The sequence below is a fragment of the Zootoca vivipara genome, chromosome 5 (assembly GCF_965207765.1).
Source record: "Zootoca vivipara chromosome 5, rZooViv2.hap1.1, whole genome shotgun sequence".
NCBI lineage: Eukaryota > Metazoa > Chordata > Lepidosauria > Squamata > Lacertidae > Zootoca > Zootoca vivipara.
The window spans coordinates 89,724,232-89,750,047 of record NC_142588.1 but is presented as its reverse complement, the minus strand read 5'-3'; the positions used below and the strand labels follow the sequence as shown (position 1 = coordinate 89,750,047).

General features: G+C 46.8%; 2 protein-coding genes across 5 annotated transcripts in view; one reads left to right on the top strand and one right to left on the bottom strand.

Moving 5' to 3' along the window:
• Positions 1-1,431: 1,431 nt before the first annotated feature.
• Positions 1,432-6,429, bottom strand: POLR2H (RNA polymerase II, I and III subunit H). 2 transcript variants are annotated; one of them, XM_035134014.3, is made up of 5 exons: positions 6,274-6,429; positions 4,747-4,830; positions 4,232-4,325; positions 2,640-2,723; positions 1,432-2,078 (listed from the first exon to the last, which is right to left on the bottom strand). In XM_035134014.3, exons 1-5 carry the CDS (start codon positions 6,344-6,346, stop codon positions 1,961-1,963), a joined length of 453 nt encoding a protein of 150 aa, XP_034989905.1. In that variant the 5' UTR covers positions 6,347-6,429; the 3' UTR covers positions 1,432-1,960. The 2 variants fall into 2 exon arrangements, with proteins under 2 accessions (XP_034989905.1, XP_060130325.1); XM_060274342.2 differs by lacking the exon at positions 2,640-2,723.
• A 2,155-nt stretch (positions 6,430-8,584) lies between these two features.
• Positions 8,585-25,816, top strand: part of LOC118093869 (major facilitator superfamily domain-containing protein 8) — a 29,664-nt gene continuing 12,432 nt past the window's right edge. For 2 of the 3 annotated variants that reach the window (XR_004693701.3, XR_015949920.1), the window contains exons 1-8: positions 8,684-9,166; positions 13,705-13,890; positions 14,217-14,279; positions 15,335-15,454; positions 17,926-18,005; positions 19,884-20,202; positions 21,777-21,850; positions 22,716-22,799. Coding sequence is in view for 1 of the 3 variants with exons in the window: in XM_035133649.3 (XP_034989540.2) it covers positions 9,091-9,166; positions 13,705-13,890; positions 14,217-14,279; positions 15,335-15,454; positions 17,926-18,005; positions 19,884-20,202; positions 21,777-21,850; positions 22,716-22,799 (1,002 nt within the window). In the remaining 2 variants the exon portion in view is untranslated. Of the gene's footprint in view, positions 9,167-13,704; positions 13,891-14,216; positions 14,280-15,334; positions 15,455-17,925; positions 18,006-19,883; positions 20,203-21,776; positions 21,851-22,715; positions 22,800-25,816 lie in introns of all 3 variants that reach the window. The other variant, XM_035133649.3, reaches the window with a different exon arrangement.

Here is a 25,816-nt window from a genome sequence, read left to right as displayed (position 1 = left end):
GCCTTTCCTGAGACTCTGTGCTGGAAGAGCACAAAGGCTTTCTACACAAAACCTTAGAACAATAAAGACACATGCTTTTTTTTAAAGAAAAAAACCATAACACCCCAGAATGTGCTCTGTTGTATCTTACCAGCCACATGGGGATAGGTGAGCAAAATACAGGGTACGAAGAGGTGACTGTTCCTTGCACGCAGTGGGTGCATCATAGAAAAATCCCAGAAAGCTACAAAACACATGTTGATTGAAGTAGTAGTAGTAGTTTGGATTTGATATCCTGCTTTATCACTATCCTAAGGAGTCTCAAAGCGGCCAACAATCTCCTTTTCCCTTCCTCCCCCACAAAAAACACTCTGTGATGTGAGTGAGGCTGAGAGACTTCAGAGAGAAGTGTGACTAGCTCAAGGTCACCCAGCAGCTGCATGTGGAGGAGCGGGGAAGCGAACCCGGTTCACCAGATTATGAGTCCACCGCTCTTAACCACTACACCACGCTGCCACTCGCAGCCCATGGTTTGGTTGTTTTGGCACAGTAGGCCGGGCTTCTGCAGATGTTTTGGACTACAACTCCCATCCGATGGGAACTGTAGCCCAAAGCAGCCGGAGAGGCACAAGGCTGCGGAAAGCTCTTCCAAAGTGAGGTTTTTTGAATGAATGCTTTTGTTAGGCTCATTATCAGGGAGGGCAGCATCATGTGTGCAAGCATATGGCCTGGGCACAAAACTGGTTAAGAACCACTTAAAAATTCAGCCGTAAGGATCCCTTGAAGTGAAAAACAACCCCAGGGTAAAGTGCAAGGAGGGCTCTGCACGTACAATAATAAAAAAAAAAGGATTGAGTCAGTGTTTCCAAGGACTGTGGCTGAACGAGAGATACTGGGCAATCGGTTAACAGAGGCTGGTTGGCTAGAGGGTGAAACGGCCAATATGACATACAGTATATTTTGCCTACATACTGTGTCCCCTGATGGAAAGCTCTCATGCATTCTTGCATTGCTGAATAAAGTATGAATTTTGTGTACTCGAACCCCCAAGGGAAATCTATTATATCAGAAAAGCCAGAGTCCTGGTCCTAGTCCAGAATCTTGTCATTCCCCTTTTCCTTTCTGACATTATCAGGCCGGCTTTCTCTTCATCTGTCTTGCTCTCTGTCCTTCTGCCCAGGAAGGCCATGTCTCCTTTGCTATTTGAGATGAAACTTGGCCAGGATTGCAGTATTGTGTGTGTGTGTGTGTGTGTGTGTGTGTGTGTGTAGAAGAGTCCAGATCCTGAACATTAGGAATATATGACAAATCAGAAAGTCTCCAAAAGCAAGCAGATAAGTGAATTCAATCTGCAGAATATGGATTTCTGACTGCAGTCTTGCAAGCTTGTTGTTCTCAAATGCTTGGGCAGCGAACTTTCTAGCGTATATACAACAGCCAAATATATCTATATATATATATAAAAGCTACGTTTAATTAAGGTAAGAAACTGAGGTCAAACAGAGGCTCCCTCCTTTTCCCCAGGCCCCCAGCTAAGACAGCCGTCCCCAACCCAGCTTAGGATGGCAATGCTGATTCTCACAGAACTGTGGTCCTTACCACAATCACCTGTGTAATAAAAATGGCAGTTTATCACAGGCACAGAGAAAATCCGGAGCACAAAATGTAGCCCTTTCAACCTCCCAGTTGTAGAGGATGTTCTCAGTCGGCCTGGTACTCTGCCTGCTGCCACCAAGGGGACATTTGGGATACATTTTCACACTGCAGTCCTGGCGGAATCCGAAGAAAGATGATCTTCCTTGAGGCTGTTGATGCAGAGGCTTGGCTGGGGGGATGTGAGGAGGAAGAGGAGAAGAGGAGCTGGGGAGAGATGCTTCTTTTAACAGGCCAGCAAGATTCCCTCCATGTACTCGGAGGGCAGCAAATGCCCACGCTGCCCCACACTGAGTCCACGCTGCTGCCATGACAGCTCCCAAGGTGGCTAGAAGGCCAGTTTCTTCATCAGGAGATAAACCCTGGAGTCTACTTCAAAGCCATGCAGATTGTTGGCATCTCCCTGGAGCCTCATCAGCAGCCCACCGTAGGACACGTAGGCAGAGCTAGAGGAGGAAGGGTGGGCCAGAGAAAGGTGAGAAGCAGGAAGGGAGACCACGGCAGCCACGGGGGCTTAAAACAACCCCAGCAGGGTCACGCAACTGCAGGTGCACCATACTATGGAACTCACTCCCACATCCTGCCCCAAGTTCTGCTGGACGCCCTTCTCAGCCCTCACTTTCTATGGCTGGTGCTCAATGGGTCTGGTGGGGTGGAAGGCAGGGAGCTCAACAGCAGGTGGCGCCAGAGGCAATGACAGGACAAGCCATTGCCTGCCTGGCTGTAAGTTAGATGCCAGGAAGGTGGGGCTGGCTGAGGGCATATTACTGGTGGGGCTGTGCTCTATTTGCTCTAAAGGACAGACCTCCAACAGCCTCGGAAAGACTTCTTACCGTCTTCCTATTCACTCCCCACTGCTCCCAATCCAGTCGCTTAGGTCCTTTCCTATTGAGCATCACAAAGAGCTACACTCCGCGCTCAGAGAGCTTGTGAGAAGGTTATTACTGGTATGTACCTATTCGTTTCCGGCCAGCCCTTTTCGCAAATAGGGGGGGGGGGACACTTACAGGCGCGTGGCGGCCTCTGTGGACGTCTCGTCTCCCTCGATCCTGTACACCTTCCCATACATCACATACTCAAACTGGTCTGCCCTGGGGTCAAAAGGAACAGTGGAAGAGAAGGAGAGAATATGTGTGGTTTGTGGCCATCACATCACTTCAAGAGGTAACAACATGCTAATAAAGATCTGCGTATCTGTTTCAGCTGCATCACAAGTTTTAAATAGTGCAGATTACAGAGCCTGCAGATTTCCTCTTTCTAAATCCACTTGCAGCCTGGGGAACAGTAAGTTCAGGTGCCTTCACCAGGTGTCCTGCATGTCATACCAGAAATGGGCAAACTCCGACCCTCCCAAGTTTTGTTGGACCTCAACTCCCATCAGCCTCAGCCAGCATAGTCAATGGCCAGAGATGATGGGCATTGTAGGCCAAACACAAGTGAAGGACCACAGGTACTCCATCCTTGGGCTGTATGGCATAGCGGCCAGAGTGCTGGACTAAATCTAAGGAAACTTGGCTTCACATCCGCCTTCCAACAGGGGTGGCCTTGGCAGAATGTCTCTTTCTCTGCCTCGGCCACCTCACAGGGTTGTTGTGGGGATCCGTGTGTGTGCAGAGAACAGAGAACCATACACGCCACTTTGAATTCCTTGGAGGAAAGGCAGGATATAAATGTAAAATACATAGAGGGTAACAAAATATTGTGCAGCAAGTTGGCAGGAAACAAAAGCACCCCTTTTATTGCTCTTTCCTCTCTGGCCCAGGAGGACTCAAGAGGAGCAAGAAGAACTTAAGAGGGATCTCATGAGAGGCATGGCTTAAGGAGTGCAAGGCAGACAGACACCCTGTGCATGAGGAGCAAACTGCAGAGGATGAAAATAGGGGTGGAAAACCTAACTCAGCTCAAGGGCTTGCACTTCATACTGTGCAACCTATCAGGGGCCAGAGACAAAAGTGGGCGGAGCAAAATCTCTCTCAATCCTCCATCCAGACAGGCAAAGGGGAGACATTCCATCAAGGCAAAAGTAGTGGTGCAAAGCAGAGCCAGAGAGGGGTGCAGCCAGGAGAGAGCTCCAAGAATCAGACAGAGAGACCTGGGTGGTCACATTTAGCCCCTGGGCTTCAGGTCCCCGACCCTTGGAGGCAGTAGAACCATTGTGTTTACATTTCAAATGTGAACACACTGTGGGTCTCTAAGACAGTTGGATGGGGCTGTGTATGCCTTCTTCCAACAACTCCTGCAGCCAAGCTGTTGCCAAACATATTGCACTGCTTTCCTTTGGACCACATCAGCGAGGCCAAGATAGGGGTCATGTCGCCTGGGCAGCCCAGGACCTCCAGACACACTGCTCATGCTTGCGCCCTGGAGAGGTCACTTTGGTGCTGCTAACACAGCGGTTTGACTTCACCCCAGGAGGCAAACTTCATTGTCTCTCGAGCCAGACAGATACCATCTAGTGTAGGTTTTGAAGGTACTACAAAAAGAAGCTAGTTTTCAACCTTGCAGAAAGCTGAAAGGAAGGGCACACAACCACGGGACTGATTTGTGAAGTCCTCTCCTTGGCTAGTCCTCCGTTTGCCATCCTCTGGCCCCCCATTACCTGGATGGCCTGTCATCAGTTGGGTTATATTCTCCATCATCCAAGGTCCCATCCTCATACAAGGTGCTGGCGATCACAAGGCGGAATTTGTCACCTGAAATGCACAGGAAAACAAAAATGACAGCGACGGGCCTTTTCACTACAGCTGATGTTTGTGAGATTCATGTCGCAATGCCTTTGTCTAGCTTCATACATCACAGATTCGGCAGCTGAATTTCCAGGAAAAAACCAGCATGTGTTTCAAGAGATATGGGGACATTCAAACAACAAGCGAGGGGAAATCTTTGCATGGGGCAAGTGTGCAATAGGAATGCGTAAGTGTGATGAGTGTTTGGTCTGTGTTTATGAGTATGGGATGGCTGTGCCTGCTTTTGCTATGGACACATCCACTGCTGGCATGTAATGTTGGGGTGGGTGGGAGTACAGGGGAAATGATCCATGGGCTAAAAAAGTTTTTAACTAGCTCTGGGTCAGAGAAACACGGCCAGGCAAGGCCCCTGATGGCACTCACTTACCAAGATCGACAGGGTAGATCTGTATGTTCACATCCAGGATCAAATCCATCTTGAAAGACTCGCTCTCACAATGCAGTCGGGAGACTGGGGGGGGGGGAAACAAATCTGGGTGTCAAGTTATTAGGGGATAGAGGCATAGAAGGCAGACCCCACCTCCACTTCTGCTGGAATGCCAAGTCACTCCAGACTCAGTTTTGTGGAGCCAGGGAGAAGGATGAAGAGTTGCACATTTAAATACAAAATATCTGTTGAAACCCTGGCTCAGAGATCAAAGAGAAAGGGACCTAAAACTGTAAAGTTTTTGAGCCAAGATCTGAAGGGATTTTGAAATGGAGGGTCACCAAAGTGAGCAGTGATTTGAACCTGGGTCTCTCAATTTGTAATCAGAAGCTCTCACCACAACACCAGGGCCGCATTCTCTCTTGTTGCCATGGTTATTAGCATCTGAATTGTTAAGAGATCCTTCCCCATCACTCTTGCTTCATAAATTCAAGCCCTACTAAGCCAAGTAGACTTAGTAAACTTAGGCATTGCAGTAGTAATAGTAGAAATAGCACTATTACTACTGCTAATAACAGTAATCATCACCACTATAGACATACTCTTGCACTGCAGCACACTGGCAACCTTTGTTTATTTATTTAATGAAGGCAGATATAAAATTAGTGGCTCGACTCAAACTGTTAAAGTGTTGGACTAGTATGTAGGTGCACTGGATTTCAAATGCCTTATATACATATACGAAATGGTTTTTATTTCCAAACTGCTTTGAGATTGTATTTAATGTATGATGTATCTACAAAGCACCTTTTCTAGGTGTCTCAGGGAGTTTTGCAAACCGTTAAAACAGTTTTTAAAAACCAATTCCAAAATCCCCTGAAGAGAAGTTTGACCCTAAGGCGGAGAGGGACTTCTGCGCCCATTCAACTGAAATAAATAAATAAATAAATAAATAAATAGGATGCTGTTGGGGGAGGAGATTCAGATTTGAATTCCCTGTCAACCATAAAGCTCAGAGGCGCTATCACAACCCGCCTCACACGGTAGTTTGCAAGGGTAAAATGGGAGGGGGGGAACTGGGGGTGAGGGGAAGGGAGAGAAAGAAACCAAGTACTGTACACTCCACCTCAAGAGCCTTGGAGGGGAAAACGAAAGGGTACACTGCACATGCACATGCAAACGCAGGAAGTCCGCAACTTAGGCACATTTAACTTGTGTCTGTTCAGCTGTACCCAAGGCAATTTTTTTTTAAGGGGGCAATCCTATCCGCCATTGCACCCATTGGGTTTCGGCTATAAATGCCCTTGGCTTTGGGTGCGATCCATCACACACACATTGGCGGGCAGGAGAGCAGGGAAGCAGCAAGGATGTGGTTCCGTGTCCAGGAGCAGGGTGGCCAGACAGAAACGGGAAAGGATAGATTCACGGGATGAATGAACGGGGGTCGTCCAAAGGCCATCCAGCCCACCCCGCAGGAAAAATACCACTGTGGCCCCCGTGGTTGGAAAACGAGCGCCTGCCTCTCACCCCTGTCGAACTTCTTGCCCTCGGGGTCGATGTCCTTCACGTCGAAGATGTCCTCGAAGAGGATGCCGGCCATGGCAACGCGGGAGGAGCAGGAGAGCCGGAGCTGGGGGCTCCCGACCTGCTATAGCTACGCGCGCGCTCGCGGTGCGCATGGGGCTCCGCTCTCCTCCCTTCGCTTCCGGCGCGGGCGCCTGACGATGACGTCAGCAGCCTGAGGCTCAAACGGACATGCTGGAACAGGGCAGAGGGGGTGGCGCGGAAAGGGCGCCAGCGACTGGAAGGAGGACGAGGGCGAGAATGGCGGGTGGGGGAGGGGGCGTCCGTCGGCGTCCTTCCGCTGCGCACGCAGATCCCGACCTTTAAACCTGCGGGGCAGGAGGAATAAATATATATTTGTGTGTATAGACTTAGAGTATACGTATATTTATATTTATCTGTACATGTATAGCACCCTGTTTAAAATGCATTTTATCTCATTTATATATTTTATTTTTCATCCTGCGTGTACTTTTTTTTTAAAAAAACCCCTTTAACTTACATAAATTTAAGTATTACCGGTGCACCGTGTGGTTATTTTATTTATTAAATTTCCACGCCGCCCTTCGTCTGAGGATCACAGGGCGGTTTACGATATATATATATATATATATATATATATATATATATATATATATATATATATATATATATATATTAAAAGTGTTTTAAATGCTGCCATTGAATATTCAACGATGCATACGAGTGTTTGAGAATTATTAACTGCATATTAATTAAAGCATTTCCTTTACATTGCCTGGATCAGTAGTACATTGGCAGCTGCTCTTTTAAATAATTTCAGTTATCGAGCCAATGGTATTGTGGGAGTTGAGCGGTTTCTTCCTCTCTTGCGTTGCTGCAACTTTCCCCATTCCATCTGCACAGGATTGGACCAGTTCTGGCTTCCAAGATTTTAGCCTGCCTCTAAAACCGCCACCTATTTTATTAGCATCATAATAGACAGAAATGCCACTACTCAGCGTGGCAACTTCTTTGTAGTTGGTCAATTTAGCATAGCACTTAAGCCCCCCCCCCATGGATTCTTTGCACCACTTGTGACCCAGCCCCATGCTGAATGCAACTGACTGACCATATACTGAGGGATGGGGAGGGAACAGAGCAGTGAGAGCCACATGGCCTGCTTTGTACCCCCTGTGCCAACCTGCTGCCCTTCAGTGCAGTGCAAGAAATTGTCCTTTCACCCGAACTGGAGTATGATTCACCTGTCAGTCCAGGTGGTTTCTGTATGCACCTTGGTAGAGGGTGCCATCTTGCCTCAGACAGCAAAAGTTACTGAGCTGGACCTGGTCTTTCTTCATCGGAGGAACATCCTTGGGGAGACATGTTCTTCCAAACGCATTCAAGTATCGCTTGTATATTTGCACAGCCAAGCCAGCAAATCAAGCTGCTGACTTATTTCACGTAGGACTGCTGGGCTGTTGGCTTGTGTAGTGCCTACCACAAACCCAACTGGTGAAGCTCTACCCATCACTGAATCTGCATGCGGGCAGAAGCATCACGTTTAATTTCTTCCACCTCCATGCTGCAGCTTAAGTGTCATAAAGGGAAGAAAAACAACAACTGCCAAGTACAACCTTGTACTCCTTCACGTCATGGATGGCCATCTGTCATGGGTGCTTTAGCTGAGATTCCTGCACTGCAGGCATAGCTGCCAAGTTATCCCTTTTTAAAAGGGATTTTCCCTTATGCTGAATAGGCTTCCTCGCGAGAAAAGGGAAAACTTGGCAGCTATGACTGCAGGGGGTTGGACTAGATGACCCTCGGGCTCCCTAACAACTCTATGATGCTATGTGCTGTTCAGAGGAGCTACCAGACTGCTGTTCTGGGTGCGTTTTAGAGCTGCAGCAAAAAGCAGAAATTCAGCCGGTGAAGTCCTTCCCAGCATTGCATGCCCAGCAGAAAAAAGAAAGCCTGTTCGGTTTCCGCATCCATTGACAGCCCTGCTTTTTACTCCTTGCTTGGAAGCAAAATCCCACTTCCGAAGGGCCGTAGCTGAGCGGCAGAGCGCAGGCACCAGGTTCCAATCCTGAGGGCGGCGGCATCTAAAGGTAAGGATGGGACTCGCTCCCTGCCTTGCAATCCTGGCCTCTGGCCAGTAGACAACCCTGTGCCAGGTGCGCAACTCAGTGAAAGGCAGCTCCTTACATTTCAAAGACGCGTGTGCGTAAAATCTGGCGGACGGGGCTAAGGAAATACAGCGGGGCGCCCGACCTGCCTCCTGCACGAACGGGGAGTGCTCTCGGCCAGGTGACTTAGGGATGCTTGCTTGCTTTGCATGTGTCTATGAGGAGGCGCGCTCCCATTGGCTGCCCGGCGCTTTTCCTTCCCGATACTAGGTTAGCAGCAGGAGGGCGATAAAGCCGGGTAGGCTGGGGGACGAGGATGCGCTCTCCATTGGCTGCTGCGCGCGCTCGTCCCGCCCGCTCGCCGATCATTCAATAAACTTTCTCCCGGCTGCAGCTGCCTTGGTCGGGCAGAACAGCCGCAGCAACGCGCAGGTTGCGGGCTGCGAGAGGGAGAGCGCCAAAGGGGCGACTGGATGGGCGTGTGCGTAAAAAGGGCTGGAGAGGAGCGCTGCTGCTGCCACTGCTGCTGCTGAGGCAGGGAGAATGGTGAGGGATAGGAGGAGGAAGATGGCACCGCCGCCACCTCCAGCTGCCCTTTGAGCTCTCCGGAGGGAGCGAGGAGACGACGACCTCGGCCCCACGCTCCTTCGAGGGGCCGCCTCTGTCCCCGGGGAGAACCCAACGCCAGGTGTCTATGGATGTGCAGCGGAAGAAGAAATGGACCAACCTCACCATTGGCCTCCTTTTCCTGTCGGGAGGGATTGAGTACGGTGAGCTTCCCTGGGCATGGCTGGGATGGGCATCGGCAAAGTGGGGTGGGGGTGGGGAGAGAGAGTACCAGGGGAGTGTTTGGACCCTGGATACAGAGTTGACAATTTTATATATAGCTTCATCACACACACACACCTACACATGTACATATATACGCGGGTTTTGTTGAGGCTGGTCTCAACATGCTGGTGTTATTTGTGTGTGTATTATTAGATTTTGTACCCCACAATTTTATATGTAGCTTGATCTCTCCCTCCCTCCCTTCACACACCAGGGGTGCCAACTTGAATAAAATATGGGGGGCAGGTAAGCCCCGCCCCATGTAATCTGTCTCAGGATGCGGCACACACACATACCATTTGAATGGCAACATCCATCCCATCAACATGGGGTACACCCCCTAAAATATTTTACTGAGGGGTTTCAAAGGGTCCTCAGCTCTTATGAGTTGGCTCCTATGACACACACATACCCTTTTGGTTGAAGCTGGTCTTATCATGCTGGTGTTTATTATTATTTTTATTACGCCTTTACAGCTCTGGTACCCAGGTCTCCAGTCAAAAAGGTCTCCAGGAGTGACTTGCATTTGAGCAAAACAAAACTGTCCCTGCTCTGGTGCTTATAAGCTAAACACACACACACACACACACACACACACACACACACCACAAAGGGGAAAAGGAGGCTGTTCTGCGCTATCTGGCCAAGAGGTCCTCCAGAAAGGGCTCCCTTGCTGCTGAAGTACTGGTAGCATACTCTGCCCCTAGGAAGCCCAGGTTTTAAGGGGAGGAGCTTGGTGATGGAGGAAATCCAGTTTGGGAGGCTCCCTGGCTTGATCCTCTGATCCAATGCAGATTTTGTAGATAGATTTTCATCTTTATTGCATGCTCCAGGAATGCACATTGGATGTTTTGAGGTTTTTGTGCCTCTGCCAGTTGTTCAGCATGCCTGCTTTGAAGAGATCCTGGCCTGTAGATAATCACATGAACTGCGTGGTTAAGTCTGAGAAGGTGCAGTTCTTTAGCCCTGAACTTTCCCCACACACCTGCTTTGCTTCCTGCCATTCCCAGATAGGTGGGAGGAAGTGACTGGAAGTATTTTGCTGTGCTCATCACTTAGAATCATAGAATCTTAGAGTTGGAAGGGACCCACGGGTCCAACCCCCTGCAATGCAGGGATCTCAACTAAAGCATCCATGACAGATGGCCATCAAACCCCTGCTTATAAACCTCCAAGGAAGGAGAGCCTATCACCTCCCGAGGGAGACCGTTCCGCTGTCAAACAGCTCTTACTGTCAGAAAGTTCTTCCTGGTGTTTAGTCGGAATACTTTTTCGTGTAACTTGAATCCTTTGAATCAAGTCCTGCGCTCTAGAACAGCAGAAAGCAAGCTTGCACCCCCTTCCATTTGCAAGCGCTCCAGATATTTGAAGATGGCTATTGCATTTCTTCTCAGTCTCCTCTTTTCCAAGCTGAACATAGCCAACTCTCACTTCTCACCACTTTCAACCTGTGCAGTTGGTTTGCTCCGGCAGAGTCTAGAATGCTGTGCCTTGCAAATTTGTTTTCCGGATGCAAATGGTTTTCTCCCAGGAAACTAGCATCTGCTTCCTAACCTTTGACTTCTAGAAGCTTGCCAATTGTCGTTGGATAGGTTGGCTGTTTCGGTTGCTGTTCCTCTGCCCTGTGATCGGATGAGGTTAGCAGGCCATACTCCAGAGTAAGGACATAATAGGCTTGGGCTGCAATATGGAAATGTTCTTGGGGTAAGATGCTGGAGTAAGCATGATTGGAGTCAGAGGGGGTAGGCAATAGCGACCACAGGTGGCATCAGCCCCAGACAGCATTGCCAAGGTCAGGGATGATGCCAGTGTTGTTGGACTACAGCTCCCAAGTCCCCACATTGGCTCACCCTTGAATGTGAGATTCCTCTCACTATTCTCAAGGTGCCGGAAGCAGCAGCCTTGCAGAAACTGAACAGGCCTGGGTCTTTGTCAGTGCTAGGATAGAAGAAATTCTGAAAGGCCTCATGGAAGAGGGCCAAGAGACAAATGTACGAAATCAATAATAGTTGCAGGACACTTGGAGGGATAAAGCTTAGAAAAACGTGACTAAAGGAGGATGTGATAAAGATCCCTAAAATTAGGTGTAGTGTGGATATAGTGGATAGAGGGAAGGTTTTTCTCCCACTCTTGTAATACTTGATTTTGGTGTTAAGAAAAGGGAACCCAAAATGATAAAGGGGATGCAACAATTTCCCTATGAGGAAAAGTTGCAACCTTGGAGGATTTAAAATTTAGAGACTAGGTGGATGTTTCATTTAGAGAAAAGGTGAGAGGAGACATGATTGTGAGTTGTACAAAATTATGCCTGGAGAAAGTGGAGAGAAACACGTTCTTCCTTATTACAGTCATATCTTGGGTTGCGAACGTGATCCGTGCGGGAGGCACGTTCGCAACCCGCAGCGCTCGCAACCCGCAGCGCCGAGCCTGCGCATGTGTGTGACGTGATTCAGCCCTTCTGCGCATGCGTGTGACATCATTTTGCACATGTGCGAGCACCAAAACTCGGAAGTATCCCGTTCCGGTACTTCCGGGTTTGGCGCGGTCCGCAACCCGAAAACGTGTAACCCGCAGCGTTTGCAACCCGAGGTATGACTGTATTATTATTATTATTATTATTATTATTATTAAAAATGTATACTGCCCTTCATATGTCATTTCAGGGCAGTTTGCGACATAAAAATACAAGATAAAAACACAAAACACATAATAAAACCAAGAACAACACCCACACACCCCAACACCAAACAACCAACCAATAACAGCTCCACCCATAAGACTTGAACTCATGAACATCCAGTCAAAGACTTAATTAGCTGGGAGAGTCCACGATCAGAAGCAGAAGCTTGAGCAGGAGAGGAGGGAGGCAAGAGGCAGAGATGAGTCAGGCTGGTGAAGAGTCCTGGGTGTCTCCCCCTCCTGCTGCGACAAGCTCTCCTCCCACCTGGTCTCCCAGAACCAGAAGAGTCATGAAAAGGGCGGGGAAGTTAGCTTCACACAGGCACAGCCTCCTATTGCTTGGAAAAAGCCCTGGAGGGAAGGGGAGGTGGGGACTTTCAGTCTCAGCAACTGATCCATGGGTATGTGAAGCTTTTTTATAGGCAGACCCCCCAAATTATTGAGCTTTTTGGGGGAAATCTAACCCCAAGTTAGTGATTTTAAGATTTTTGAGCTGCTTTTCCCATCACGTTGCCATACATCCATGTTTTCCTTAACTTTTTGCCAATTTGGCAAATCCCCCCCCCCCCGACAACATTTTTACACCCCAAAACCAGCACAGCAGGAATTTTCCTGACGTATGGCAAGCAAGGGAAGAGCTGCTGTGCTCATGAGGCCTGACACTCCACCTAGTCTGTGCCGTAGCTGCCAAGTGTCCCATTTTCCGCGGGAAACCCCCGTTTTTAAAGCTGTTTCCCGCTGTTATCCCGAATGGCGAAATATCCCGTAATTCCCCCAGATTTTGAAAGCAGCTCCTGCTGGCCAGGGAGGCTCCTTCTGCACATGTCTGGACAGAACCGATTTCGAGTGCCGCTCTGCCCATGTCTGGGCACCGGAAATTGGGCAGCGCCGGCACCAGAAGTTGCTTCTACACATGTCTGGACATGCGTAGAAGCGACTTTCGGTGCCGCGCCGCTGCTGATCCCGGATTTTTTAATCCGGGAGTTGACGGGTATGGTCTGTGCAGATCAGTTTCTTGCTAACAAATAACTCCAGCTTGCACGGTGTCACTCCTGATACTAATGACTCCTAGTCACCATGAAGTATTCAGGAGCATAGGCAGCCTGCCGCATGGAAAGCCATTGGTTGGGAAGCAATAATGGCAGAGGACTGTTGCTTTCTTTCTTTCTTTTAAATCATTTTTATTAGTTTTCCAATGTTGTTGTTTAGTCGTTTAGTCGTGTCCAACTCTTCGTGACCCCATGGACCATAGCACGCCAGGCACTCCTGTCTTGCACTGCCTCCTGCAGTTTGGTCAAACTCATGTTCGTAGCTTCGAGAACACTGTCCAACCATCTCGTCCTCTGTCGTCCCCTTCTCCTAGTGCCCTCCATCTTTCCCAACATCAGGGTCTTTTCCAAGGATTCTTCTCTTCTCATGAGGTGGCCAAAGTTTTCCAATACAAACATCCAATTATAATGTTCCAAATATAATATTTCAATTAAAAACAATAAACTAAAGAAAAAAGAACCAAATTGTAATCCAAATGGTTGATTTTTAATTTTTTCTGGACTTCCCATCGTCTGATGTCCAATGTCCTTTGAAAATGTGTTGGGGGTGATTGGGTTGTTTTTGTATTTATTTTTATTATGCATTTTGTGTTTCTATGTTGTAACTGCCCTGAGACCTGCAGGTATACAAATTTAAATACCAGCAATATTATTATTAATAATAATAATATTTTCTGGAAGCCACTTCTAATGGGTGTTCTTTTTGATACTTTCTATTTACTGGAATTTCTTTGTTCACCTCTCTGCAGCTGTGATCCTGCCAACCCTCTGGGCTTACCTGCAAACTCTCAATGCTGAGCCATACTTCCTGGGCCTGGGCATCTCTGCCTTTAGCTTTGCCGGGCTGATCACAGGCCCGCTCTTTGGATATTGGTCTGACCGTACCCATAAAACCAAGGCCATCATCCTCTTTGCCAACTTGTTTCAGATAGCAGGTAAGTGGGGGTTGCATTGAGAGTGGCGGCGGCAGGGGGCAGTGGTTGTGTTTGGGGTCAAAGCTTTCCTTACAGCAAAAAGTATCCTTTGGGGGAAGTGGGTTTGTTGCACAAGAGCGCAAAGTCCACCCTAGCCATGCAAGCTGCATCGACCAGCATGTGATTGAATCCCAGCTGCAAAAAGAGGGAGGTCCCAGAAAAAAGGTCCTGCATTCTAGTGGATTGCAATAATGGGGAGAGAGTTGCTTTCTCTAGAGCAAGTTGATTCATTTAGCCTGGTTTCCTCTGCAACTCATGATTGTCTTTTCTGTGTCTTCTGCTTCCAGGGAACTTCATGTACTTTGTCGGTGGTTCCAAATGGATGCTTCTGAGTGGTCGGCTGGTGGCAGGTAAGTGCTGGAGTGGAGGGTGTGTTTATGTTTGCGCATGTGAGATTTTCTTTGAATAATAGTTGCACTTGGATGGTGGGTCTTGGAGAAAAGCATTGTGTTTCCTCTTTTCTAAAAAAAATTGGGGTGGGAATGCATTTTTGTTGTTGTCTAATGGGGAGGGAAAGAGTATTCCTTTATTTTTATTTCCTCCCCCCCCCATTTAAAATGGATACTGCTGGAGGGGAATTTTGCATTCCTTGTTTTGCTTTGCTTTTTGCCCCGCCCACTTCCACCTAGTGCCCCGCCCACTGTTGGAATGCACCCTCCCAAAGGTTTCCTGCCCTTGAACGCGGCCTGCGGGCCAAAAGTAGCTCCCCACCCCGTGCTTTAGTGATGGATTTGTAATACATACACACACCATTTTCTCTGTATGCCATCTTTCCATACTTAAAACCATACTCAGGGCATCTTGCAACATGAAGAAATTTGTGTAATTACAAATACAGTGGTACTCTTGGCTGTTGAACAGCTTAGTTGTCGAACAAATCAGTTCCCGCACACCACAAACCCGGAAGTGAGTGTTCCGGTTTGCAAAGGTTTTTTGGAAGTCCCAACGTCCGACGTGCCTTCCACGACTTCCAATTGAGTGCAGGAAGCTCCTGCAGCCAATCAGAAGCTGTCCCTTGGTTTTCGAACCAGACTCCTGGCACGGATTAAGTTTGACAACCAAGATACCACTGCGGAACAAAAGCGGTCATAAACGATAAATGAAGCGCATCAAACAGTACACAACCAATCTGATAATCATTTACCCACAAGTCACAATAAGATTTAAAAATAAAGATACAAAAATTAACAGCCACAAGCACCCACAAGCAATATTCCAGCCTAAGATTCTGTGCAGCAGCCTTATTTTTTTTGTAGTTGGAGTCAGTCCAGGACGTGCCTTCCCAGGCCAGGTGGAAAAAGCTGTGCAAGGCAGGGAGCAGGTCTTCCAGGACTTATAGCCAGGATGGCCTCTGGCCTCTGTTCCCCCCTCCCTCTGACTCTTTGTGCTTGGCCCTCCCCTGCAGGTGTGGGGACGGGGGCAGGAGCTTCCATCTTTGGCTACCTCACCCGAACAACCACGTTCCAGGAGCGTGCCACGGTGTTTGCGGCTGTCATGGCGTGCCGGCAGGTCGGGCTACTCATTGGTAAGGCTGATTTCCTCTGTCCCACCCCTCTAAAAACCTTCCTGTCTGCTATGAAAAGGGCTGGGTTAACCATTAAGCAAAATAAGCACATGCTTAGGGCACCAAGGGAAGTGGGGGGTTGGGGCACCACAGGAATTTTTCCATTGCCAGGTTTTTAACATTGATGGCTACAAATTGCTCAGCTGAGCGTTCATTTTCTCAGTGGAAGTCTATTAAAAATCCCAACAGAGGAAATATGCAACGAGGCAGGTTGGGTGCCTTATCTCTACTAAGTATAGAAGCTGATGTGTTATGTAAGATTAGTTTTGAGGATTTGATCAATTAAGAAAAGGAGAGAATTTCCCCCCAAATATAAATAAGGTGGAAGTACAGTATACAAAGCCAAACATCATTTCCCATCTTGCTGTGGGTTTCGTTTCATTTCGACAAATCAAATTTTGTTCTGTGGTTTATTGTTATTTATATTTTGAATTAGATATGTTTTGGGGCACCAAAACCTCAGGTCCTCTAAAAGGTCTTCATCCTGCCCTGGCTATGCATCCCCCCCCCTCGAGGCTTTTTGTTATTACCATACCTCCCTGGATGTATGTTGGGGCTCAGGTGGAAAGCAAAGGTAGAGAGAGATCAGTCCATTTGTGGACCAATTTTCCAATTAAGACCATTTGTTCGGTCTGCAATTGCCACGGAGAAGACGGAACACACAGAGGATGTGACAATCAAGGGTTAATGTCTACCGTGGCAGAGCTGCCTCTGTTATCAGGGAGAGCATGTCTCTGAATCCTAGTTGCTGGAATTCACATGTGCGGAGAGTTCTCTTGCTCTCGGGTCCTGTTTGGGCACTTCTCGTCGGCATGTGGCTGGCAACGGTGAGAGCAGGATGCTGAGACAGAGGTCTTTAACCTGATCCAGTAGGTCTCTTCTGATGCTCTGATGAACAAGAACATGCAGGTTAACTGCTTGGTATGGCATAACATGCTTGCTTTGTTTCATATGGAGCAAGCGGGAGACATAATCCGCAGCCCTTACCTGCTTAACCATTTATTAAATATTCCAAATAAAAAATTTCCTTCAGTAGCACCTTAAAGACCAACTAAGTTTTTATTTTGGTATGAGCTTTCGTGTGCATGCACACTTCATCATGCACACGAAAGCTCATACCAAAATAAAAACTTAGTTGGTCTTTAAGGTGCTACTGAAGGAATTTTTTTTATTTTGTTTCGACTCAGACCAACACGGCTACCTACCTGTAACTTAATTATTCCAGTTATTCCAGTGTGGAAGCTGGAAGAGGAACAAAGTTGGGTGCAGTGCAAACGTTGCAATTTGAAATCCACACACAGAGAGGGAGAAAGGTGTAGGTTTTTTTAAAAAGGCGCAGTACAAATGAAGGCTTATTTGGGCTTGTTTGCAGACCCGGTTCCTTGATGTGATGATGTAGCAAGTGCCTCTGCATGGAAAAGCAGCATTTCATTTCATTTCGTTTCATTTCATTTTTTATTTGTATACCACCTTTCTATATTGCTATACACAAGGCAGCTCACAAGCCGAAGGAACAACAAAGTTTGCACACCTTATAGCAGTGTGATCCAGTGCAGAAATGTCATCGTTAAAATGTAACATTAAAATAAACAAGTTACAGCAAATAAAGTAATACTCAATCATCCACTAGAATATAATAGTACACAATAAAATTAAATACCAGCAAATAATTATTAAACAGAAATGCACTCTTAATTACAATCAATAATTTCTAAACTATAATCTATAAAAGTAACCACGCACAAAATAACAATTCAAATTTAAAAGCAAAGACACACAATGTATAAAAGTTTTTTTTTAAAATAATAAGAATTCCTGAACTCTCATCCTCTCTTCCCAGCTGCTTCTGCTGTTCCTAAGTCATGGTCTGGGAAAGACTCCTAGGTCTGGAGGGTTGGGCAAGGCAGGTGAAAAAAGCCATTGTCTGGTGGCTAGCACAAAATCTCTTTCTCCCAGTATGTGTCTCAGCCTTGTAAATAAGCAGATAAAAGTTTCCAACCTTCTAAAAGGTAGTTGTGTTTCTGATCTGGCTGCAGAGGAGAGGAGGAGCCCCTCTTCCACAGCCAGAAGTGTAAAGGAACATCCGAAGACCCTGCTTGGTCAGGCCCAGTGGTCCATCTCAGCCAGCATCCTGGTCTCACAGTGGCCAGCCAAATCTCTATCAGCAACCTGCGCCTCTGCTTGAAAGGATTGCTGCTACTGAGAATTGTGGGTGGGGCAGGTTATGCCGCAACAAGCTGAACATGGAGGTTGCAGCCTGCGTGGCTCAGTTGGTTAGAGCGTGGTGCTGATAACGCCAAAATTGCAGGTTCGATTCCTGTATGAGACAGCCTTGCACGTCCCTTCCAACTCTACAGTTCTAAGATTCTAAGCTTTTGTACGTTGCTGCCATGCTGCTTTCAGACACCTGACTTGCCACGTTTGCCCCCCAGGGCCAGCTTGTAACCTGTTCCTGCGCCTCTGTAACTTCCAGGTGGGGCCCTTCGTGGTTGACAAGTTCACATCGCCTGGGGTGAGTAGAAGCAATTTGTTAGCAACTATGTATAAGCAACTATGAATGGATGCTTTTGAATTGTGGTGCTGGAGGAGACTCTTGAGAGTCCCATGGACTGTAAGAAGATCAAACCTATCCATTCTGAAGGAAATCAGCCCTGAGTGCTCACTGGAAGCACAGATCCTGAAGCTGAGGCTCCAATACTTTGGCCACCTCATGAGAAGAGAAGACTCCCTGGAAAAGACCCTGATGCTGGGAAAGACTGAGGGCACTAGGAGAAGGGGACGACAGAGAATGAGATGGTTGGACAGTGTTCTTGAAGCTACGAACATGAGTTTGACCAAACTGCGGGAGGCAGTGCAAGACAGGAGTGCCTGGTGTGTTATGGTCCATGGGGTCACGAAGAGTCGGACATGACTAAACAACAAATGTATAATCCAGCCTGGTGCATTTGATCCCATGGATGAGGCAAGCTCCCCCAACTATTCAACTTTTAAATTATTATTTCATTAAATGTGTAACAAGGCTGACAGAGCATTGCGAGAATTCAACAAAAGAGAAAAAGAAAAGCATTTGAGCCTGGTCAGGTATCGAGTAAAGAGATGAAAGATTTAAAAAATATAAAAATCAGAAAGAGCTTGTACAAAAGAGGTAAAGTGGCAGTATTCCAGCATAAGACAGAAACAGGGGATCAAAGACTCATATAATCAAAAACAGCACCAGATGAAATCATATTTGGATGGAATGTGCTGACTGCGTCTTTAAATAAGGTGCAAAAATAATCGCCAGACAGCTGCTAAGTCCAACAGGTCCGCTTCCCCTCTGAGAATCCAGACTTAGTGAGTCCATTTATTCTGATGCAGTTATAAATAAGGCTTTTAAAAACCGAGTTTGTAATAGACTTTGTGGAAGTGTCCTTCTAGTCTTGAACTGTTAGCAAACGAGTTATCAGTATCTTTTCTCCTTAATATTGTTCGATCCAGAAGTTTGCAAAATTATACGTGGCACAGAGAAAGTGGATACTGAGACGTTTTTCTCCCTCTCTCCTAACACTAGAACGGGGGCTCATTCAAAGAAGCTGAATGTGAGAAGTTTCAGGGCAGATAAATGAAATTAGTTCTTCACGCAGCGCATAGCTGAAACTATGGCAGTCAGTCCTGCAGGAAGCAGTGATGGCCACCAACCTGGATGGCTTCAAGAGAGGATTAGAGAAATTCATGGAAGAGGAGAGAGGGCTATCGATGGCTTTGCTCTGCTTCCACAGTTGGAGGCAGCCATGCTTCTGAAGCAGTATTCCAGTTGCCGGAAAGCACAGGAGAGGAGAGTGTTCTTGTGCTCAGATTCTGCTTATTCGTTTCCCACAAGCATCAGGTCAGCCACTGTGAGAACAGGATGCTGGACTAATGGCATGATCCAGCAGGCTGGCTATAAGTCCCCATGCCCTTTTAATATATATATATATTCCTTATTGCAAAAAGGGTGGATCTAGACATGGGGGGACGGACGGATGACAACGCTATAAATAAGTCAGAAACTAGATTGTTATAACAAAAAGAAAAAAATCTCTATGGAAAATTGTGCTTTAAAATTTTCTGCTCTCTGGCCCCATCTGGTGTTGCATGTTTATAGTGCATTCAAATCAGTGTTTCTTTACTAATGTAGCCGAGTCCATAAAAAGTACGGAATTACAAGTGCACAAAAGAAGAAACAAGAAATAGAAAACCAAACAGAAAAAAGATATTATGTACATTACAAATAAGGGGGGGGGACTTGTTGTTGCAGCAAACCACCCTTGTCTCCTCCGATGACGGGTAGCACATAAATTTAACAAATAAATAAAAGAATGCTCTGGACGATGCACTCATGCTCAGTTTTTTCTCTCCTCCGCTTCTTCAGCTCTTCATGTGCATGGTGTGGCTGCTTCTGCAGATCATTGTTGCGACGCTGTACTACGACCTGCTGCCACCGCCGTTGGGAGACTCCTCGAAGTCCCCGGCGGCAGCTGTGCGGGATGCTGTGGAAGAGGAGGAGGAGGAGGAGAAGCCTCTTGTGCAACACGAGGAGGCAGCGGAGAGCAGCAGCTACGGCAGCACTTCCGCGGAGCGCCGGGAAGCTGTGTCAGGCGACGAGGGTCGCTATGTGCCCAATGGACACTTGGCTGATGAAGAAGCCTCTCTGGAGAAGACTCCCTCCTATGATTTCAGCTCCATGACAGGTGAGCTCTCTTCTGTGGTGGGTATGGGGCCATCAAAGACAAGGGGCCACATTCCCTTCCTGGCAGCCCCGCAGGGGCCACCTGGCAGTGGTGGACAGGGCCAGAGGCAAAAGTGGGAGGAGCAATGGGTGGGCCTTTTACCTTTCTGCAGCAGCCCTGTTTAGGGAGGCTTTTTAATGTTTAATAGATTATTTTATTTCATTTTTCTGTTGGAAGTCGCCCAGAGTGGCTGGGGAAACCCAGCCAGATGGGTGGGGTATAAATAATAAATTATTATTATTATATTATTATATAGACTGGCGTCTATCCTCTCTCTGCCTTCACTGCAGGTGCTAATAATAATAATAATACAGTGGTGCCTCGCTAGACGAATTTAATTCGTTCCACAGGTCTTTTCTTATAACGAAAAATTCGTCTAGTGAATCCCAATAGGAATGCATTGAAATTTTTTTGATTTATTTTTTTGCCCATTTCAATGCATTCCTATGGGAAACCGCGATTCGCTAGACGAATTTTTCACAAAACGAATTCGTCTAGCGAGGCAACCTCCGCTCGAAAAATCCTTTCGTTAAGCGGAAATTTCATTAAGCAGGGCATTCGTTAAGCGAGGCACCACTGTAATAATAATAATAATAATAATAATAATAATAATAATAATAATTTTATTTGTACCTCACTCATCTGACTGGGTTTCCCCAGCCACTCAGGGCAGCTTTCAGCACATATAAAAACATAATAAAACATTAAACATTACAAAGCAAGACACATGGCTTCGGGGAGAGCCCCGGGGCCCAGGTCCTTGGCTACATCTGATCCCTGGACCTGAAGTTCTCCATCTCTGATCCAAAGCTTGCCCTACAAGAAGGCCCATGGAGAAGGCTAGAGCTGAGCCTACCTTTACTGGTCTGCAGGTCCAGACAGTTGGCATGCTGGAGGATGCTGCCTCAACTCTTTTCCTCATCACCATCTCATAAAACAACCCAACCAATTTCCAAATGTTCTGGTGGGGACATACCGGTAGTAGCTCTCGTGGCAGAAGAGGGCCTTGAGAACAGAGCATCTTCCAAGGAAAGGACAAAATGGGAGGCAGGCAGGAGCAAAGTTAAGGTTAAAGTCAAGTTTATTTAAAAATAATAATTGTACATGTCCTTGTTTCTCAATTTGATCCTTTTACCTGGCTTTGCATGTTTCATGGTATTTTATGCATTGTGACTTGCCATTATTTTTTATTGATTACGGTTTATTAGTGCTTTATTGTTAAGTGTAAACTGTTTAATTACTATTTGCTGATATTTAACTTTATTGTTAACTATTACATTCTAATGGATGTTTCATTTGATATTAGTTGTTTATTTTAAAGTTAGGCTAGTTTATTTTAAAGTTGTGACTTTTTTTTGTTGGTATCGGATTAGATTGTTGTGAGGTGTGCAATCTTTGTTGCTTCTTCAGCTTGTGAACCACCTTGTGGTCTAGTAACATAAAAAGGCGGTATACAGATTAAAAGTGAAATGAAATAATGCCCCAGTCAGCATTGTTTTGGCTCTTTTGTGCCTCAACAAGATTTGTGATTGCAGAGTACCTGAGGGAAGAGGTGGTGGTTCTGCTGACTGCCCAGTTCATTACACTCTTCAACCAAACCGCCCTAGAGGTAGGTGGCATTTTTGATGCGTTGCATGCTCAGGCAAATCCCTGACCACACCCATGCTCATTGTATAGATTCTCCCCCTCCCTTCCTGGCTGGTTCTCACACCGATATTATCCCTTTGGGAAGTGCCAATTATTTCTCACTACGTCTTTGTTTTTAGTATTTGTTTTGTTCCCCGCCCTGCACCTCAAGTCCTCCTGGCTGCATTTCCAGCAATTTGTAACACGAAATTAAAATCGGTGCCAAGCAATGTGGGCCAAAGAATAGGGTGGGTCCTAATCTAGAGGCGTCGAAGGCCAGAGAAAAGGGGAGCGTCTTCATCAGATGACGAAAGCTGTACATTGAAGATCTTAGGTCTACCTGTGTGGCGAGGGGGCACCTCATCTTAGGAGCCATCTCCCAGATCCCCATTTCCTACGTCTCTTAAGTAGTAGTAGTAGTAATTTATTTATGCCTCACCCATCTGGCTTGGTTTTCCCAGCCACTCTGGGTGGCTCCCAACAGAACATTAAAAACACGATAAAAAAAATCAAACAGTAAAAACTTCCCTAAGCAGGGCTGCCTTCAGATGTCTTCTAAAATCAGATAGTTGTTTATTTCCTTGGCCCCTGATGGGAGGGCGTTCTACAGGGCGGGCGCCACTACCGAGAAGGCCCTGTGCCTGGTTCCCTGTAGCCTCACTTCTCGCAGTGAGGGAACCGCCAGAAGGCCCTCGGAGTTGGACCTCAGTGTCCGGGCTGAACGATGGGGGTGGAGGCGCTCCTTCAGGTATACTGGGTAGAGGCCGTTTAGTGTGGTGTTGGAACGTAAAGGTGAGCATTGGTTTCCCCTATGCTCCTGGATGCTCACGTATGTTTTCTTCCTCTAGACGATGGTGACCCCAATCACCCAGAAGTTCTTGAATTTTGGGGAGCTGGAGAACAGCATCATGTATTTCCTCTGCGGTGTGGAGGTGAGTGCCAAGCCCTGTGGCAAAGAGCCCTCAGGAGAGGGACCGAGGTGAGAGAATCCCTCTGGGTACCCTCTTCCCCCCACCTTAAAATGTGACCTTGTCTGACTTCTTCAGAACTGAAGGTTGTTTTTGAGGGGGATGTCACTTTCTGTGGTGTGTATATTTGCATGTAAGCGTGCTCCCCGCCCAATTTCTCCCACTGTTGCCGCTGGTTAAACAGGTTAGTCAGGCTTTTAAACTCTATGCAAACTGTTAACTTTGAGAGAAAATGTGATAAGGTTATATAGCACAAGCCACCCCTTTCCTGTCTCAGGGTGGCGTGGGAGGAGGTATCCTGCCCTGATTACTCACCTGGTTAGTGATACTAGAGAGGGAAGCTAGTATCTAGTGTCCTAATCACTGGAAACTCAATGTAGCAAAGAGGACACATTTTCTCTGTTTGGGGAAAGCTGTTTGGCTTCAAGCCTCTTCCTCCAAAAGGACTTTGAAGGGGTCCCCGTGACAGCTGATTTTATTCATTTAGTCATTAAATTCATATACCAGCCTTCATCAGAACATCTCAGGGCAGTTCACAGAATAAAATCCAAGATAAAACACAATAAAACAATTAAACCAAGCCAAGGCAAAACAATAACCCTCCCGCTTCCCACAGATACATTTAAAAGGCTGTAGGATATTAATCAGCCAGAGGCCTGATAGAAGAGGAACATTTTTGACTGGCACCTAAAATATATATAATGAAGGCGCCAGGTGAGCCTCCCTGGGAAGAGCATTCCACAAACGGGGAGCCACTGCAGAAAAGGCCCCGTTCTCGTGTTGCTGACCTCCGGACCTCTCGTGGGGGAGGCACATGAAGAAGGGCCTCAGATAGTGAATGCAGAGTTTGGGACGGGTCATATATGGGGAGAGGCAGTCCTTGAGGTATGGCAGTCCTGATTGGTGCTTATACCTTTGAAGGTGCCTTCCCAGTACAAATAGGTCCTGGAAGAGCAGCTTCAAAGGAAGGTAGGTGCTGTTACTGTCGGGATGACGCTCTCTGGGAGACGCTGGACTCCAAGACCCCTGAGCGATTCCCGGGAGGCCCTCTCTGGGTGGCATGTCCCTTCAGTCCAGAGTGCCAGTAATATGCGACCCTCCTCATATGAGAAGAGCATACAAGTCTTCTAGCATGATGCAGCAATAAGAAACATCCATAGATCTAAACTATGTTTATTTACAGATTATATACAGAGACTCCATAACTCATGTCTGTGTTCTCCAGCCAACAGTACAGAACTGCGACACGGCAGAAGTGAAACTAACATACAATAACAACCCTTAGGCGGAAGAGATAAGATAGACTTCCGTTCTCACACTCTCTCAGACACTCATGTGATTTACACCAAACCTAACAGTACTTGCTGCAGCAGCTAAGGATAGCTAAAATCCTAACAAAATAAAAAAAATTCCTTCAGTAGCACCTTAAAGATCAACTAAGTTTTTATTTTGGTATGAGCTTTCGTGTGCATGCACACTTCTTCAGATACACTGAAACAGAATCCACCAGAACCTTATGTATATTCAGAGGGTGGGGGTTGGGGGTGATGGGAATGGGTGATGGGCTCATAGGAGTAGTAAACCTGTTGAGGGCTGTTAACGACTGCTGATGACTGCAGTTGGTACTGCGGGGAAATAGCAAGGGCTGAGGCGCTAAAGAAAGCTTGATCATGCATAATGAGATAAGAATCCAATGTCTTTGTTCATCCCAGGTGGTTCCATGGTTTTAAGCTTGGTAATGAGTTCCAATTCAGAAACTTCTCTTTCCAGTCTGTTTCTGAAACTTTTCTGTAATAAAACAGCTTCTTTGAGATCTTGTATAGAATGTCCTGGGAGATTGAAGTGTTCTCCTATATGTCTTGTCGTTCCTGATGTCAGATTTATGTACATTTATCCTTTTTTTGGATTTATCCTTTGGCGTAGGGTTTGGCCTGTTTGTCCAATATAGAGAGCTGAAGGGCACTGTTGGCATTTGATGGCATACACAATGTTAGAAGATGAGCAATTAAATAGTCCTGAGATGGTATGTTGGATGTTGTTGGGGCCAGTAATGGTGTTGTCTGGGTGTATGTGGCAGCAAAGTTGGCATCTGGGTCTATTGCAGGCTTTATTGCAGTTACTGTTGATTGACAGGCTGGTTATGGCAACCTCCTTTAGCCCCTGGCAAAATTGTCATCATTATGACATTGCCAAAGTTGGCTAACGGGAGGCAAAAACTTGGGCAATAAAAAATGAAAGGCACAAATACAGGATGGGAGACACCTGGCTTGAGAGCCATACATGTGAAAAGGATCTAGGAGTCTTGGTAGACCACAAAAGGAGTATAGCATCTAGATCAAGGGAAGTAATAGTACCACTGTATTCCGCTCTGGTCAGACCTCACCTGGAGTACTGTGTCCAGTTCTGGGCACCACAGTTCAAGAAGGATACTGACAAGCTGGAACGTGTCCAGAAGAGGGCAACCAAAATGGTCAAAGGCCTGGAGACAATGCCTTATGAGGAACGACTTAGGGAGCTGGGTATGTTTAGCCTGGAGAAGAGAAGGTTAAGGGGTGATATGATAGCCATGTTCAAATATATTAAAGGATGTCATATAGAAGAGGGAGAAAGGTTGTTTTCTGCTGCTCCAGAGAAGCGGACACGGAGCAATCGATTCAAACTACAAGACAGAAGATTCCACCTAAACATTAGGAAGAACTTCCTGACAGTAAGAGCTGTTCGGCAGTGGAATTTGCTGCCAAGGAGTGTGGTGGAGTCTACTTCTTTGGAGGTCTTTAAGCAGAGGCTTGACAGGCATATGTCAAGAATGCTTTGATGGTGTTTCCTGCTTGGCAGGGGGTTGGACTGGATGGCCCTTGTGGTCTCTTCCAACTCTATGATTCTATGGGAGTAAGGTATTGGGAATCCAGTCCATCAGCCAGATCCAGTTCTTCATCCCTACTTTCAGAGATCTCCCACTCCCTGCCATGATTCATTTTCAC

What these genes read in the sequence shown, in the direction of transcription:
- POLR2H (XM_035134014.3), bottom strand. Translation starts at nt 6,346, where the DNA reads ATGGCCGGCATCCTCTTCGAGGACATCTTCGACGTGAAGGACATCGAC. An exon ending in GGGCAAGAAGTTCGACAGGG is followed by an intron (nt 4,831 to 6,273) that starts GTGAGAGGCAGG and finishes CCCCCCCCCCAG; the next exon opens with TCTCCCGACTGCATTGTGAG. An exon ending in ACAGAGGCCGCCACGCGCCT is followed by an intron (nt 2,079 to 2,639) that starts GTAAGTGTCCCC and finishes TTCCTCCTCTAG; the next exon opens with CTCTGCCTACGTGTCCTACG.